At 43.8% G+C, this 15,875-nt stretch overlaps 1 protein-coding gene across 1 annotated transcript in view; it reads left to right on the plus strand.

Moving 5' to 3' along the window:
• The window catches only part of EXOC6B (exocyst complex component 6B), a 167,854-nt gene that overhangs the window by 21,835 nt on the left and 130,144 nt on the right, over positions 1-15,875 (plus strand). Inside the window, exons 9-10 of the mRNA XM_066572846.1 lie at positions 308-442; positions 3,063-3,242. Of these exons, the coding sequence (XP_066428943.1) occupies positions 308-442; positions 3,063-3,242 (315 nt within the window). The remainder of the gene's footprint in view (positions 1-307; positions 443-3,062; positions 3,243-15,875) is intronic.

A 15,875-nucleotide genomic window follows, 5' to 3' on the forward strand; every position in this document is an offset into this window, starting at 1 on the left:
CATCGTGGAGTGAAGAACGTTCACAGCAATCCTCTTAGGTAATGTCATAGGATAATGTACAAATCATTTATATAAGAGGGCTGCAGACAAGGTGGGCCTGCTGACCCTGGCGAGGCCCGCCAATGTGAGCCTACCGCCGGCAGTGTTCCCTTTATCAGATGGCAGGTAATGCCCTGTGTAAATGTGTGAAGCGTTGATGAATGTCAGTGTGATTGTTATAACATTACACCAGCCCCTATAGGAAGTAGTAAACTAACCCGTCACCCAGTACCGCCCAGAATCTAAGTTGGCGCTGTCTGTCTTTTAGCTTGTACAGATAATCATCAATACCAGCCACCTGGAGGTCTCCTGCAAGTACCTGGAGGAGTTCATCACCAACATCACCAACGTGCTCCCCGACACCGTCCACACCACCAAGTTATACGGCCTGACCACGTTCAAGGCGAGTATGGCTGCTAATATCTTCCTGAGCTGGACCCCCCTCTGAGTGTGTGATCTATCAGTAATAGCAGGCTATCGCACCCTAAGGAGATAAGCTGCCCTCCTGACCCACGTCTTTAGGCTTCTTGCCAGTCAAGCCAGAAACCTGCTGCACACCGAAACAGCTGTCTGCGGATGGTTATTCTGGTTTTGGCTCACAATTCCCAGTCCTTGTTAAACGACTTGTTGATAAAGTATGACATTAACTTCCAATAGGTGGCGCTGCACACGTATGGTTCCATCTTCCCATTTAAGTGATAGCAGTCTCATTTGTAGGTCGCGGGCAGACTGATAAGTCTCTGTATGACTCCCGGGCCAATAATGCCCCATTTAGACAGAAGGGTCATCGTTCAAACTAAAGTAAACTTTAATCGTTCAGTTTAAATGTGAGCAAACGACTGACTGGGCGAGGATCTCGCTCACCGTTCAGTTCCAGCGTCGGCTCGGGCACTTATTGTGCTGTTTAAACAGCGCTTGTTCAATGTTGTACATAGGACTGTCCAACACTGAGCGACTCAGCCGAGGACTCCACGGTCCTCAACGAGAATCATGTCTAAGTGAGCTACCCGGGGGCCAAGCAGCTGGAGAGGACATCGCCCGCTCGTTATGTCGGGGAAACGTAATTGTGAGATCCCGTGTAAAAGGGCCTTAAGATAATGCATCTGGTCTCTGCAGCACCTATAGAAGTTGGTGGTTGCACGTCTAGTGAGTCAATAACGATACCCCTTTGTTAAAGGGTTAATAAGATTCCTTCAGTCATCACTACGCTTAGTCTGGTTAGAAGACTAGTGTCTGCAGCAGGAGCCTCCCCCCACCCTCTGCCCTGTCTGCAGCAGAAGCCTCCCCCCACCCTCTGCCCTGTCTGCAGCAGGAGCCTCCCCCCACCCTCCGCCCTGTCTGCAGCAGGAGCCTCCCCCCACCCTCTGGCCTGTCTGCAGTAAGGCACACGGTTAACATTAGGACTCTTGTAAAGGGGTAGTGCCAAGAACAAGACCCCTGTTTTCATATGCTTTGTTAGGGCATATGAAGGTCATTGAGTGGGGTCTTCACTCAGGGCCCCCCTGTATGACCCAGAATAGGCAGTTTGGTAAGAGTGGCTCCCGTTCGGGTAGATCTTGTGTCGCCCTTTATTGCCACATTCCCTCTGTAGAGAAAGTGTCAGGCTAGCATTGGCTTTGCTCGGCAAAATGATTTGAGTGTTGGATGTGCCTGGAGCGGATCCCAGGGGGATCACTTATATGCCCAAGCACCTGCATTTTCACATGGGTTGGGCATGTTGGCCAAACCCCTTCAAGCATTGCATGAACCTCTTGGCGACCATCAGTGATACATTTCTGTAGCTGCTGCCAGGGCTCTGTGCAGCAGCCACCTAAACTTGTTGGGCATTCTAGCGGTGGGTAAAACGCCCAAGTGAGCGGTAAGTAGCAGCCGGTCTGTGTGCCCTTATTGCGACCTGCTTGCTTCAGATGACCTCATAACTGACAGCCAATCACATCGCTGGCCCGGAGAGTTAGTAGTATACAAACTTGGTCTGCATATTTCCCCCTCTGTCAGCGTGAGATCGGAGGAGAATAGAATAAGTAAAGCAGACCTTAACCCCTTCTGTTCCAATCTGCTATTGTATTCAGTATAGGTGATTGTAAAGTGTAGCAATCCTTGTTCAGCCATTTATCTAGAAACATTAAATGTGTAGCTGCCTGATAGACGGCTCTAGTCTGTGGGCCCCATATGTCATGCGGGAGCTGAAAAAACACGTTTTAAATATGGCCTCAGTGTTTGCATTTTTAATATCCAAAGTATCATCTACTTGTACCCCCCGTAGAGGGCAGAAGAGCGTCAGGGTTACTTGGATGGGTGAAACCTTCCCGGAGTTACTCTGCGATTTCCAGAATGCAGCCTGCTCCTGAAGGGGTTAAAGGGGTTGTCCCGCGGCAGCAAGTGGGTCTATACACTTCTGTATGGCCATATTAATGCACTTTGTAATGTACATTGTGCATTAATTATGAGCCATACAGAAGTTATTCACTTACCCCCCCGGTGTTGGCGTCCCCGTCTCCATGGCGCTGACTGAAGCCTTCTTCTGCCTGGATTAGACGCGCTTGCGCTGTCTGCCCTCTTATGTCCCACTTCTGCATGCGCAGAAGCCCTGTGCGGCCCGAGCACGCCGGAGCGGCCCCATTCAACGGCACAGAAGAGCAGACTGCGCAAAGCGCGTCTAATCGAGGGAGAAGAAGGCTTCGGTCGGAGCCATGGAGACGGGGACGCCAACATCGGGGGGGTAAGTGAATAACTTCTGTATGGCTCATATTTAATGCACGATGTACATTACAAAGTGCATTAATATGGCCATACAGAAGTGTATAACCCCACTTGCTTTCGCGGGACAACCCCTTTAAACGCCAGGCATGATTTTATTAATCTCCCAGGGTCCCTGGCTTGTTTTTTACCTTATTTATCCAATAATTAGCATTTTTATTTAATCCTTGTATTGCTTTCTGCAAGGGATTCACGATCCATCGATGTATATATGTATACCTGACCTGACTCGAGCCTTCCAGCTTACCTTGTGTGTCGTTCTGCAGGATGCCAGACAGGCCGCAGAAGAGGAAATCTATACCAATCTCAACCAGAAAATCGACCAGTTCTTGCAGCTGGCGGACTATGACTGGATGGCAGCAGAGTCCGCGGAGCAGGCCAGCGACTATCTCATGGACCTGGTTGCCTTCCTGAACAGCACCTTTGCAGTGTTCACTCACCTACCCGTAAGTAGCTCCACGAAGGTAATCTGCAGCGATGGCTGCACACGCGGCTCCAGCGCTGCTCTGCTAAATGTTGAGGGATCTCGTGGACGCTGTGATTTTATGTCATCGTACACATGTGCCTATTATTGTATTGATCCTCCCGCGGGGTCACTGTCAGAGTCAATCTATTGTAGTTAGGTTAACAGTGTTATATTAAAGAGACAATTTCATCAGATGTGAGCCCCATAAACGATATTCTTTATCTCAAAGTTGATGTAACGAGGGGCCTGGGCAGCGGACAGTTCATCTCCATTCATCTATCGGCAATGCATGTGCACAAAGGGTCAAGCTGCAACGGGGACACCCAATGAGTATGAAACTCTGCTGCCTGAACCCTCGTTATAACATTCACTGGGAATAAACAACAACGAGCACTAATTTTATAATGTGCTTTTTAATACCCTATTATACAACTAAAATCTAGCTGCAGCATTTTTACTGCCATCAGCAAAAAGGCAACAAGAGAGTCACAATAAAAACTTTTTCCTAAACATTCTGTATGAAAGCTCTTTTATACAGTACCTATATAAAACAATATAACTACTATAATACTGCCCCCTATGTACAAGAATATAACTACTATAATACTGCAACTATGTACAAGAATGTAACTACTATAATACTGCCCCCTATGTACAAGAATATAACTACTATAATACTGCCCTCTATGTACAAGAATATAACTACTATAATACTGCCCCCTATGTACAAGAATATAACTACTATAATACTGCCCCCTATGTACAAGAATATAACTACTATAATACTGCCCCTATGTACAAGAATATAACTACTATAATACTGCCCCCTATGTACAAGAATATAACTACTATAATACTGTCCCCTATGTACAAGAATATAACTACTATAACACTGCTCCCTATGTACAAGAATATAACTACTATAATACTGTCCCCTATGTACAAGAATATAACTACTATAATACTGTCCCCTATGTACAAGAATATAACTACTATAATACTGCTCCTATGTACAAGAATATAACTACTATAATACTGCCCCCTATGTACAAGAATATAACTACTATAATACTGCCCCTATGTACAAGAATATAACTACTATAATACTGCCCCATATGTACAAGAATATAACTACTATAATACTGCCTCCTATGTACAAGAATATAACTACTATAATACTGCCCCCTATGTACAAGAATATAACTACTATAATACTGCCCCTATGTACAAGAATATAACTACTATAATACTGTCCCCTATGTACAAGAATATAACTACTATAATACTGCTCCTATGTACAAAAATATAACTACTATAATACTGCCCCTATGTACAAGAATATAACTACTATAATACTGTCCCCTATGTACAAGAATATAACTACTATAATACTGCCCCCCATGTACAAAAATATATAACTACTATAATACTGCCCCCTATGTACAAGAATATAACTACTATAATACTGCCCCCTATGTACAAGGATATAACTACTATAATACTGCCTCCTTTGTACAAGAATATAACTACTATAATACTGCCCCCTATGTACAAGAATATAACTACTATAATACTGCCCCCTATGTACAAGGATATAACTACTATAATACTGCCTCCTTTGTACAAGAATATAACTACTATAATACTGCCCCCTATGTACAAGAATATAACTACTATAATACTGCCTCCTGTGTACAAGAATATAACTACTATAATACTGCCCCTATGTACAAGAATATAACTACTATAATACTGTCCCCTATGTACAAGAATATAACTACTATAATACTGCTCCTATGTACAAAAATATAACTACTATAATACTGCCCCTATGTACAAGAATATAACTACTATAATACTGTCCCCTATGTACAAGAATATAACTACTATAATACTGCCCCCCATGTACAAAAATATATAACTACTATAATACTGCCCCCTATGTACAAGAATATAACTACTATAATACTGCCCCCTATGTACAAGGATATAACTACTATAATACTGCCTCCTTTGTACAAGAATATAACTACTATAATACTGCCCCCTATATACAAGAATATAACTACTATAATACTGCTCCCTATGTACAAGAATATAACTACTACAATACTGCCCCCTATGTACAAGAATATAACTACTATAATACTGCCCCTTATGTACAAGAATATAACTACTATAATACTGCTCCTATGTACAAGAATATAACTGCTATAATACTGCCCCCTATGTACAAGAATATAACTGCTATAATTCTGCCCCCTATGTACAAGAATATAACTACTATAATACTGCCCCCTATGTACAAGAATATAACTACTATAATACTGCCCCCTATGTACAAGAATATAACTACTATAATACTGCCCCCTATGTAGAAGAATATAACTACTATAATACTGCCCCCTATGTACAAGAATATAACTACTATAATACTGCTCCTATGTACAAGAATATAACTGCTATAATACTGCCCCCTATGTACAAGAATATAACTACTATAATACTGCCCCCTATGTACAAGAATATAACTACTATAATACTGCTCCTATGTACAAGAATATAACTGCTATAATACTGCCCCCTACGTACAAGAATATAACTACTATAATACTGCCCCCTATGTACAAGAATATAACTACTATAATACTGCCCCTATGTACAAGAATATAACTACTATAATACTGCCCCCTATGTGCAAGAATATAACTACTATAATACTGCCCCCTATGTACAAGAATATAACAACTATAATACTGCCCCTATGTACAAGAATATAACTACTATAATACTACCTCCTTTGTACAAGAATATAACTACTATAATACTGCCCCCTATATACAAGAATATAACTACTATAATACTGCCCCCTATGTACAAGAATATAACTACTATAATACTGCCTCCTGTGTACAAGAATATAACTACTATAATACTGCTCCCTATGTACAAGAATATAACTACTATAATACTGCCCCCTATGTACAAGAATATAACTACTACAATACTGCCCCCTATATACAAGAATATAACTACTATAATACTGCTCCCTATGTACAAGAATATAACTACTACAATACTGCCCCCTATGTACAAGAATATAACTACTATAATACTGCCCCCTATGTACAAGAATATAACTACTATAATACTGCTCCTATGTACAAGAATATAACTGCTATAATACTGCCCCCTATGTACAAGAATATAACTGCTATAATTCTGCCCCCTATGTACAAGAATATAACTACTATAATACTGCCCCCTATGTACAAGAATATAACTACTATAATACTGCCCCCTATGTACAAGAATATAACTACTATAATACTGCCCCCTATGTACAAGAATATAACTACTGTAATACTGCCCCCTATGTACAAGAATATAACTACTATAATACTGCTCCCTATGTACAAGAATATAACTACTATAATACTGCCCCTATGTACAAGAATATAACTACTATAATACTGCCCCTATGTACAAGAATATAACTGCTATAATACTGCTCCTATGTACAAGAATATAACTACTATAATACTGCCCCCTATGTAGAAGAATATAACTACTATAATACTGCCCCCTATGTACAAGAATATAACTACTATAATACTGCTCCTATGTACAAGAATATAACTGCTATAATACTGCCCCCTATGTACAAGAATATAACTACTATAATACTGCCCCCTATGTACAAGAATATAACTACTATAATACTGCTCCTATGTACAAGAATATAACTGCTATAATACTGCCCCCTACGTACAAGAATATAACTACTATAATACTGCCCCCTATGTACAAGAATATAACTACTATAATACTGCCCCTATGTACAAGAATATAACTACTATAATACTGCCCCCTATGTGCAAGAATATAACTACTATAATACTGCCCCCTATGTACAAGAATATAACAACTATAATACTGCCCCTATGTACAAGAATATAACTACTATAATACTGCCCCCTATGTATAAGAATATAAATACTATAATACTGCCCCCTATATACAAGAATATAACTACTATAATACTGCCCCCTATATACAAGAATATAACTACTATAATACTGCCCCTATGTACAAGAATATAACTACTATAATACTGCCCCCTATGTACAAGGATAGAACTACTATAATACTGCCCCCTATGTACAAGGATAGAACTACTGTAATACTGCCCCCTATGTACAAGAATATAACTACTATAATACTGCCTACTATGTACAAGAATATAACTACTATAATACTGCCCCCTATGTACGAGAATATAACTACTATAATACTGCCCCCCTATGTACAAGAATATAACTACTATAATACGGTCCCCTATGTACAAGAATATAACTACTATAATACTGCTCCTATCTACAAGAATATAACTACTATAATACTGCTCCTATGTACAAGAATATAACTACTATAATACTGCCCCCTATGTACAAGAATATAACTACTATAATACTGCCCCTATATACAAGAATATAACTACTATAATACTGCTTCCTATATACAAGAATATAACTACTATAATACTGCCCCTATGTACAAGAATATAACTACTATAATACTGCCTCCTATGTACAAGCATATAACTACTATAATACTGCCCCTTATGTACAAGAATATAACTACTATAATACTGCCCCCTATGTACAAGATTATAACTACTATAATACTGCCCCCTATGTACAAGAATATAACTACTATAATACTGCCCCCTATGTACAAGAATATAACTACTATAATACTGCCCCCTATGTACAAGAATATAACTACTATAATACTGCCCCCTATGTACAAGAATATAACTACTATAATACTGCCCCTATATACAAGAATATAACTACTATAATACTGCCCCTATATACAAGAATATAACTACTATAATACTGCCCCTATATACAAGAATATAACTACTATAATACTGCCCCTATATACAAGAATATAACTACTATAATACTGCCCCTATATACAAGAATATAACTACTATAATACTGCCCCTATATACAAGAATATAACTACTATAATACTGCCCCCTATGTACAAGAATATAACTACTATAATACTGCCTCCTATGTAGAAGAATATAACTACTATAATACTGCCCCCTATGTACAAGAATATAACTACTATAATACTGCTCCTATGTACAAGAATATAACTACTATAATACTGCCCCCTATGTACAAGAATATAACTACTATAATACGGCCCCAATGTAGAAGAATATAGCTACTAGAATACTGCCCCCTATGTACAAGAATATAACTGCTATAATACTGCCCCCTATGTACAAGAATATAACTAGTATAATACTGCCCCCTATGTACAGGTAACAATTTGCAAAAAGTATTGTATCTTTAGCTCCCATTTGCTGCAATCCTCTGATGTGATATATATATATATATATATGCGTGTGTGTTCCTCCTCTGGAGTTGTATAGAGCTGTATTATATATTATTGTATACTTTTGTTCCCATTCTCCAACCTGAGGGTGAGGGATGGCTCTCTTAGTCCTGAGGGAGGCTCTGTGTACACACTGATGGTGCCAGGCATTATTCTTGGTGTGTTTGCCCTCTTGCCCTGGCTTTCTCTTACCCACTGCCATCCTCCTGTGGAGGTGACTGAGTTCTGGATGTTCTCGTCTTTGGCAAAGGGTGTTACCGTGTATTGAGATGGTGGAGACTGGCGGCACATTTTTTGGTCTGCCTGATGTCCCGGTGCTTCCGTTCTGGGAGATCAGTCCTGTCTGCCTCCATCCCTTGTGCTGCCACCTACAGGCTGAGGTGGTTGTTGTCGCCGCACACCATTGTGGTTTTCCTTAAGTCTTGCTCTAGAGCTCTGTCTCCGTTAGAGCTGGATGCCCTGTAGAGCTCTCCCAGGACCCTGCAGCCGCGGCGCTCTCCCGCTCCTGCGGTGTTATTAGGACCCCCGCATTCACCACCCAGACAGTGACCCCTGCCTTCTTGCCATAGGCCACAGTCGACTCGCACTCCAGAATGCCGGTGAGTAGTGGGATGTGTTCTGCATGGTGAGGCCAGCTAACAGACTGCATGGAATGTGCAATGCCATTAATCCCTGCCATGGAGCGCGCTCCTACAAGTAGTCCTGGGGGCGGCTTAGCTGCAGGGACCATCCGTACGGGGTCCTTCTGTACGGATCATTAGCGTTACAGCCAGCAAGGTGAAATACAACCCCTCAAGGGAAGGACAGCCGGCGATGGAACAATGGATGATACATTGTTTACTGTCCATTCATCGTTCATCTTCGTCGTCGTCTTCACTAATTAGTTGCTTTATGCCGGTCGTTCCGTCGCTCACTGATACAGCGAATGTCAACGACTAGAAGACTTTGCATTTGTTCGAGTCAACGATGTATCAGCTGCATGAACGGGCCGAATGAGGAACTCTGACGTCATCTGCTCTTCAAAGGAGAAATCGGCTGGTCCCACACACAACCCCTGTGATTGGGTAAAGGCTTTTGGGAGGGGTGGGCGCTCATGAATACTGGCAACACTATGCTGCCCCCTGTGTGGGGATGGCCAACGATGAGTCACAGTCTTCACCATAGGCCTCTTGTAGACACATCATCCATGTACGTCCCTGACGGTTATTGAGTGCTGATGGTGCAAGGTATCTTTTCAGGATCGGATCGCCGCGGGGTAAAAAGGCAACACATGCGCAGAAGACTGAATCGGCCCAGGAGATTTGCAATTCCTAGGCTCCTGGCTACGAAAGATGGCCGAGAGGCCGGAGACGTCACCAGGGACCGCGTGAGCTGCCCCTGGGCCCATACTCACCGATATCCAATGGATAATGGGATCACGGAAAAGTTAAACTTTTACTTTGGAAACTTTTTTAATCTCCCCTCACGGATCCGATCTATGATGGGAAATGAAAATACTCACCTGATGTCCCTCCAAGCCTGCTATAGCGCCGGGCACCCACATTGATCTGCGCAGGTGCTGACAAAATAGCAGCGCAGACGCAGTAGAACCACATGCCAAACTGCCTTTGGGATAGTAACCAGCAGGGACCGTAGTGATTGGCCCCTGCTAACATGCATGGCTGTGATAGACCTATCACAGCCATCCATGTCCTATGTTTATAAATCCAGCACCTACGTGGTCCTCCTGGTCCGCCCATGCCGTTCACACGGCCCATGTATTTGCGTCAGTAATCCCCAACAGTGGTTTGAAAATATAATGCGGTTCTTCCATTTTGCTGAGAATTCCCACGCCCCCCCCCCCCCTCCAAGAGAAGACCCTGCGGACAAGGGGTTGTGTGACCTGAGGCCCGAATATCCCTGCTAAAAAATATATACACCCCAGAGAAGACGTGTCCGCAGACGAGCCCCCTACGGGCTTCAATGGCCGTCTCTCACTACGCCAGATCATCCCCTCGAAGTCATTTGTGGGGGTCTCTATGGTTTTGGCCCCTCAAGGGCCATGCAAGTGGACAATGGGGCCTAAATCACCTACATGCAAAATGTCTGTTCTGAAAGCCACCGGCTGCTCCTTTCGGTTTGGGCCCCGTTGTGCATCCAGACAGAAGATTAGGGCCACAAACAGGAGTATTCATTTTGGGGTGTAAATCCTCATTTTCATGTGCATTATAGAGAAAGGCCTGTCTTTAAAAATCCATATTTGCACAAATGAATTTTTATTTTTTCTCCTCTAAATTGCATTAATGTCTGAAAAGAAACTGTGGGGTCAAAATACCCCCCCCCCCCCCTCAGTGAGTACATTAACCCCTTAGTGACCAGGCCTGTTTGCGCCTTAATGACCAGGCCAAATTTTGCAAATCTGACGTGTCACTTTAACAGGTCATAACTCCGTAAAGGTTCTGCGTGTCCCAGTGATTCTGACATTGTGTTTTTCGCCACATTTTGTATTTCATTTAGGCGGAAAAAAATAGGCCGATACAATTTGTGTTTATTTATAAAAAGTGCCAAAACTGGGAAAATATTGAAAAAAATATTTTCCACTGCAATATCTGAAATATGTGCGAACACGCTGTACAACGCTTTGCTCAGATCTGTTTCCTCTAATCTGGGCGCACATTGGAAAAACGGTTGTTGTTTTTTAACCATTTAGGAGACACATAAATGTAACATTACTTTTCAGCATTTTGAGGAACACTTTGTTTTCCTGCACCGAGCCAAGATTGCAAAGGCTCATAGGTGTCAGAATGATAGACCCCCCACAAGTGACCCCATTTTATAAGCTACACCCCTTAATGTACTCACTGAGGTGTCAGGAGGATTTTGACCCCATTTTGAAAACTAGACCCCTTACGGAATTCCTCTAGGGGTGCACTGCGTATTTTGACCCCATCGTTTTTGAATGAATTGAAGCAAAGCAGAAGGAAAAAATTACGTGTTTTTGTCTTTTGGCAATTGCGTCATATTAAAACTAGTTTTTTTTATAGTACACACAGGAATGAAGACTTTCACCCCAAAATGGATACGCCCATTTGTCCCATGTTCAGAAACATACCCATTGTGGCCCTAATCTTCTGTCTGAATGCACAACGGGGCCCAAACTGAAAGGAGCATCAAACTTTAACTGTCTTTTAACTTTTACGTAATTGCCATTATCCATGGATAATGGAAAACCTGGTGAGGGACAAGAACCCAGAAGCGGCTGACTGCAGATGGGTGCAAGAAATGGAAGCAATAGAGCCTCAAACTGTTTTGAACCATGTGGTTGGCGGAAACCTATAAAAGATAGAACGTCTCCCTCTTGGCTCTCAGCTCCTCCTTTCGGGCTTGGAAGACATGGCAATGATGGGAGTAGACTGCATATACACATTGAGGGGTCACCTGCTCAACATTAGCTGTTTGCCAAGGGGGTGCCAGAAATGGGCCAGGAGGCCATCAGCTGATCCTTGTGGAGGCTCCCTTTGGGTTTCTCATGCCACTGGGCAGCTTCTCTTGCATCGCCTCCAGTACCGACCGTTCACAGGCAGTCAATATCTTACACATTGACTCCATCTGGACATGATTTACACGTGGGGTTACTCCACGATAATACCTGAAGCTTGTGTATCCGAAGGGACTAGGCCTACTTAATGTGCCAGGAACCTAGATGTTTTTAATCTTGAGATCAAAGAAGTTCATGCTCATGGTTGCAGCATCAGATGGGTGGAAAGTCGGGGTCATTAGGAATGCCGAATGAAGCCGGAGACTTAATGATCTATATCCACTGAACTAAAGGGTCCTATTGTGGTTCAGTGCAGCAGCTGAGAGGTGTTCTATTTCTTGTGGTAGTAATCAGTATGGACATCGCAGCTTCTGGACCTTCCAGAGTCCACTGCTGGCCATGTTATCGGGAGATGGATGCCATCCGGTTCAGGGAGACCTCGTAAACAGACAGAATGTGGACAATGAAGCCTTGTAGGAGCTGTGAGGACATCACACACATCGTCTGCCCTCGCTCAGGGGGTCCCACAGGACATTGGGACATCCATTAGCATCAGAACCGTCCGTAGGGAGCGGCATGTGAAGGGTTACCAAGGACGAGCGGCTGCAGACAATATAACTGCAGTGAATGCACAGCAGCACCTGCGATGGCACTCAGAGCGACGGACTGTAAGTGAGTAGAAGCAAGTGCTGTGGATGAATCATGGTCCACCATCTTCTGATCAGATGGTGGCACTTCGGTGTGGCAGTTGTCTGGAGAGCGGTTTCTATGTGACGGCATCGTCCCAACAATGAAGTTCGGGGGAGGTTCTGTTAGGGTGAGGGGTTGGGGGTTCTGCTGGAAGGATTAGGGCCATTGGTTATAGTGAAGTCCACCTACAGCACCAATGGGTACAGAGACATCCTGGACAATGTGGCATCACCTCCCCTGTGGTAATACTCCGGTACAGCGCCGTGTCTCCACCAACATGACCGAGCACCATGTTATACGGCATGAGTGTGGAGGAGCAGAACGTCTACAGACTTCATTGGCCACCCAAAGTTTGGATCTTGATCCCATCGAGCGTCTTTGGGACGGACTACAAAGCTGTATCTGTACACGCCCATCATCCCCTATCACTATCTGAAGCTCCTTCAAGAGTGGAGACAAATCCCTCCGCACATCTATGGGGATCTGGTGAAGAGCGGCTGTGGAGGGGACTGCAGTCACTGAGACCGAAGGCGGCCAACACCGGGTGGAAGAATGGGAATAATATCCAATCCCATCACCTTTTATGTGCGTCCCAATACTTTTATCATATTGTACTTTGTAGGGATCCCTGGGAGGCCCATCAGCTCTCCGTGGCTCGTGCTGCACCACCTCCAGCTGCCCAAAAACATGACGTGAAAGTCCCACCAAACAGTTTCATCAGTTTAATGCAGTCTTTAGAGGGGGTCAATAAAGGGTGTGCAGAACTCTGACAGAAAAGTAGTACTTCTGTAAAAATGTAACTTTTTGCCCTTTTTTCCCCATCTTGGCCATTTCTTTTGGCTGGCTTAATAGAACGGTCCGGGCAACCAGCAGGTCTGCTGTGATTCGGCCAGAGATGGTGGGTTTCAGCTGTTGACCTATTTGTGCACATTTCACTTTAGCACACTTTGGATTGTGTTTTGGTGTTAAGAGGCTGCTCTGCGCACATTTTCCCATTTGGGTTCACGTTTTAGAATCCAAGGCAGTTTATGTGCTTGTTCTTCCCCATCCAGAGATGATAAATGGCCCGTCTCTGCCCAGGTTCAGTTAGGAGGGAGATGTGGACTTCCTATTGAGGCGCCATGCCAGGTCACAACTAGAAGGCTTCAGAAGCCCTGCAGTAAAGCAATCCTGCTGACTAGCATATTGACTCAGTAAGCATTGGCTTTACAAAAATCGGACGAGAGAATGAAGATTCCGGCATGAGACTCGCTGGTCGTATTTTATGTGCTTGGATTTCGGCTTGATGCCCTGCGTTCACCTCTTCCTTAATGTCCCTCTTCAGATATTGCACATCAGCTGATGACACTTTCAGTTCTGGTTGAACATTGAGAATCTGTGCAGCTGTATTTATATTATGAGCATGAGTCTGGGCAGTACTAGTCATGGCCTTGGTTCTGGGGCTGTATTAGTCATGAGCTTGGTTCTGGGGCTGTATTAGTCATGAGCTTGGTTCTGGGGCTGTATTAGTCATGAGCTTGGTTCTGGGGCTGTATTAGTCATGGCCTTGGTTCTGGGGCTGTATTAGTCATGGCCTTGGTTCTGGGGCTGTATTAGTCATGGCCTTGGTTCTGGGGCTGTATTAGTCATGAGCTTGGTTCTGGGGCTGTATTAGTCATGAGCTTGGTTCTGGGGCTGTATTAGTCATGGCCTTGGTTCTGGGGCTGTATTTGTCATGAGCTTGGGTCTGTATTTGTCATGAGCTTGGTTCTGTATTTGTCATGAGCTTGGTTCTGGGGCTGTATTTGTCATGAGCTTGGGTGTGGGGCCGTATTTGTCATGAGCTTGGGTGTGGGGCTGTGTTTGTCATGAGCTTGGGTCTGGGGCTGTGTTTGTCATGAGCTTGGGTCTGGGGCTGTGTTTGTCATGAGCTTGAGTGTGGGGCTCTGTTTGTCATGAGCTTGGTTCTGGGGCTGTGTTTGTCATGAGCTTGGGTGTGGGGCCGTATTTGTCATGAGCTTGGGTGTGGGGCCGTATTTGTCATGAGCTTGGGTCTGGGGCTGTATTTGTCATGAACTTGGGTCTGGGTCTGTGTTGGTCATGAGCTTGGGTCTGGGGCAGTATTAGTCATGAGCTTGGGTCTGGGCGGTATTTGTCATGAGCTTGGGTCTGGGCGGTATTAGTCATGAGCTTGGGTCTGGGCGGTATTTGTCATGAGCTTGGGTCTGGGCGGTATTTGTCATGAGCTTGGGTCTGGGCAGTATTTGTCATGAGCTTGGGTCTGGGCGGTATTTTTCATGAGCTTGGGTCTGGGGCAGTATTTGTCATCAGCTTGGTTTTGGGGCTGTGTTTGTCATGAGCTTGGTTCTGGGGCTGTATTTTTAATTTGCTTGGTTCTGGGGCTGTATTAGTCATGGGTTTGTTTCTGGGGCTGTATTAGTCATGAGCTTGGTTCTGGGGCTGTATTAGTCGTGGGCCTGGTTCTGGGGCTGTATTAGTCATGGGTTTGGTTCTGGGGCTGTATTAGTCATGGGTTTGGTTCTGGGGCTGTATTAGTCATGGGTTTGGTTCTGGGGCTGTATTAGTCATGGGTTTGGTTCTGGGGCTGTATTAGTCATGGGTTTGGTTCTGGGGCTGTATTAGTCATGGGTTTGGTTCTGGGGCTGTATTTGTCATGGGCTTGGGTCTGGGGCTGTATTAGTCATGGGCTTAGTTGTGGACCTGTATTTATCATGAGCTTGGGTCTGGGGCAGTATTTGTTATCAGCTTGGTTCTGTGGCTGTATTTGTCATGGGTTTGGTTCTGTGTCTGTATTTGTCATGAGCTTGGGTCTGGGGCTGTATTAGTCATGGGTTTGGTTCTGGGGCTGTATTAGTTATGAGCTTGTTTCTGGGGCTGTATTAGTCGTGGGCTTGGATTTGGGGCTGTATTAGTCATTGGTTCTGGGGTTGTTTTTGTCATGAGCTTGGGTGTGGGGCTGTATTAGTCATGGGCTTGGTTCTGGGGCTG

The sequence above is a fragment of the Eleutherodactylus coqui genome, chromosome 7 (assembly GCF_035609145.1).
Source record: "Eleutherodactylus coqui strain aEleCoq1 chromosome 7, aEleCoq1.hap1, whole genome shotgun sequence".
NCBI lineage: Eukaryota > Metazoa > Chordata > Amphibia > Anura > Eleutherodactylidae > Eleutherodactylus > Eleutherodactylus coqui.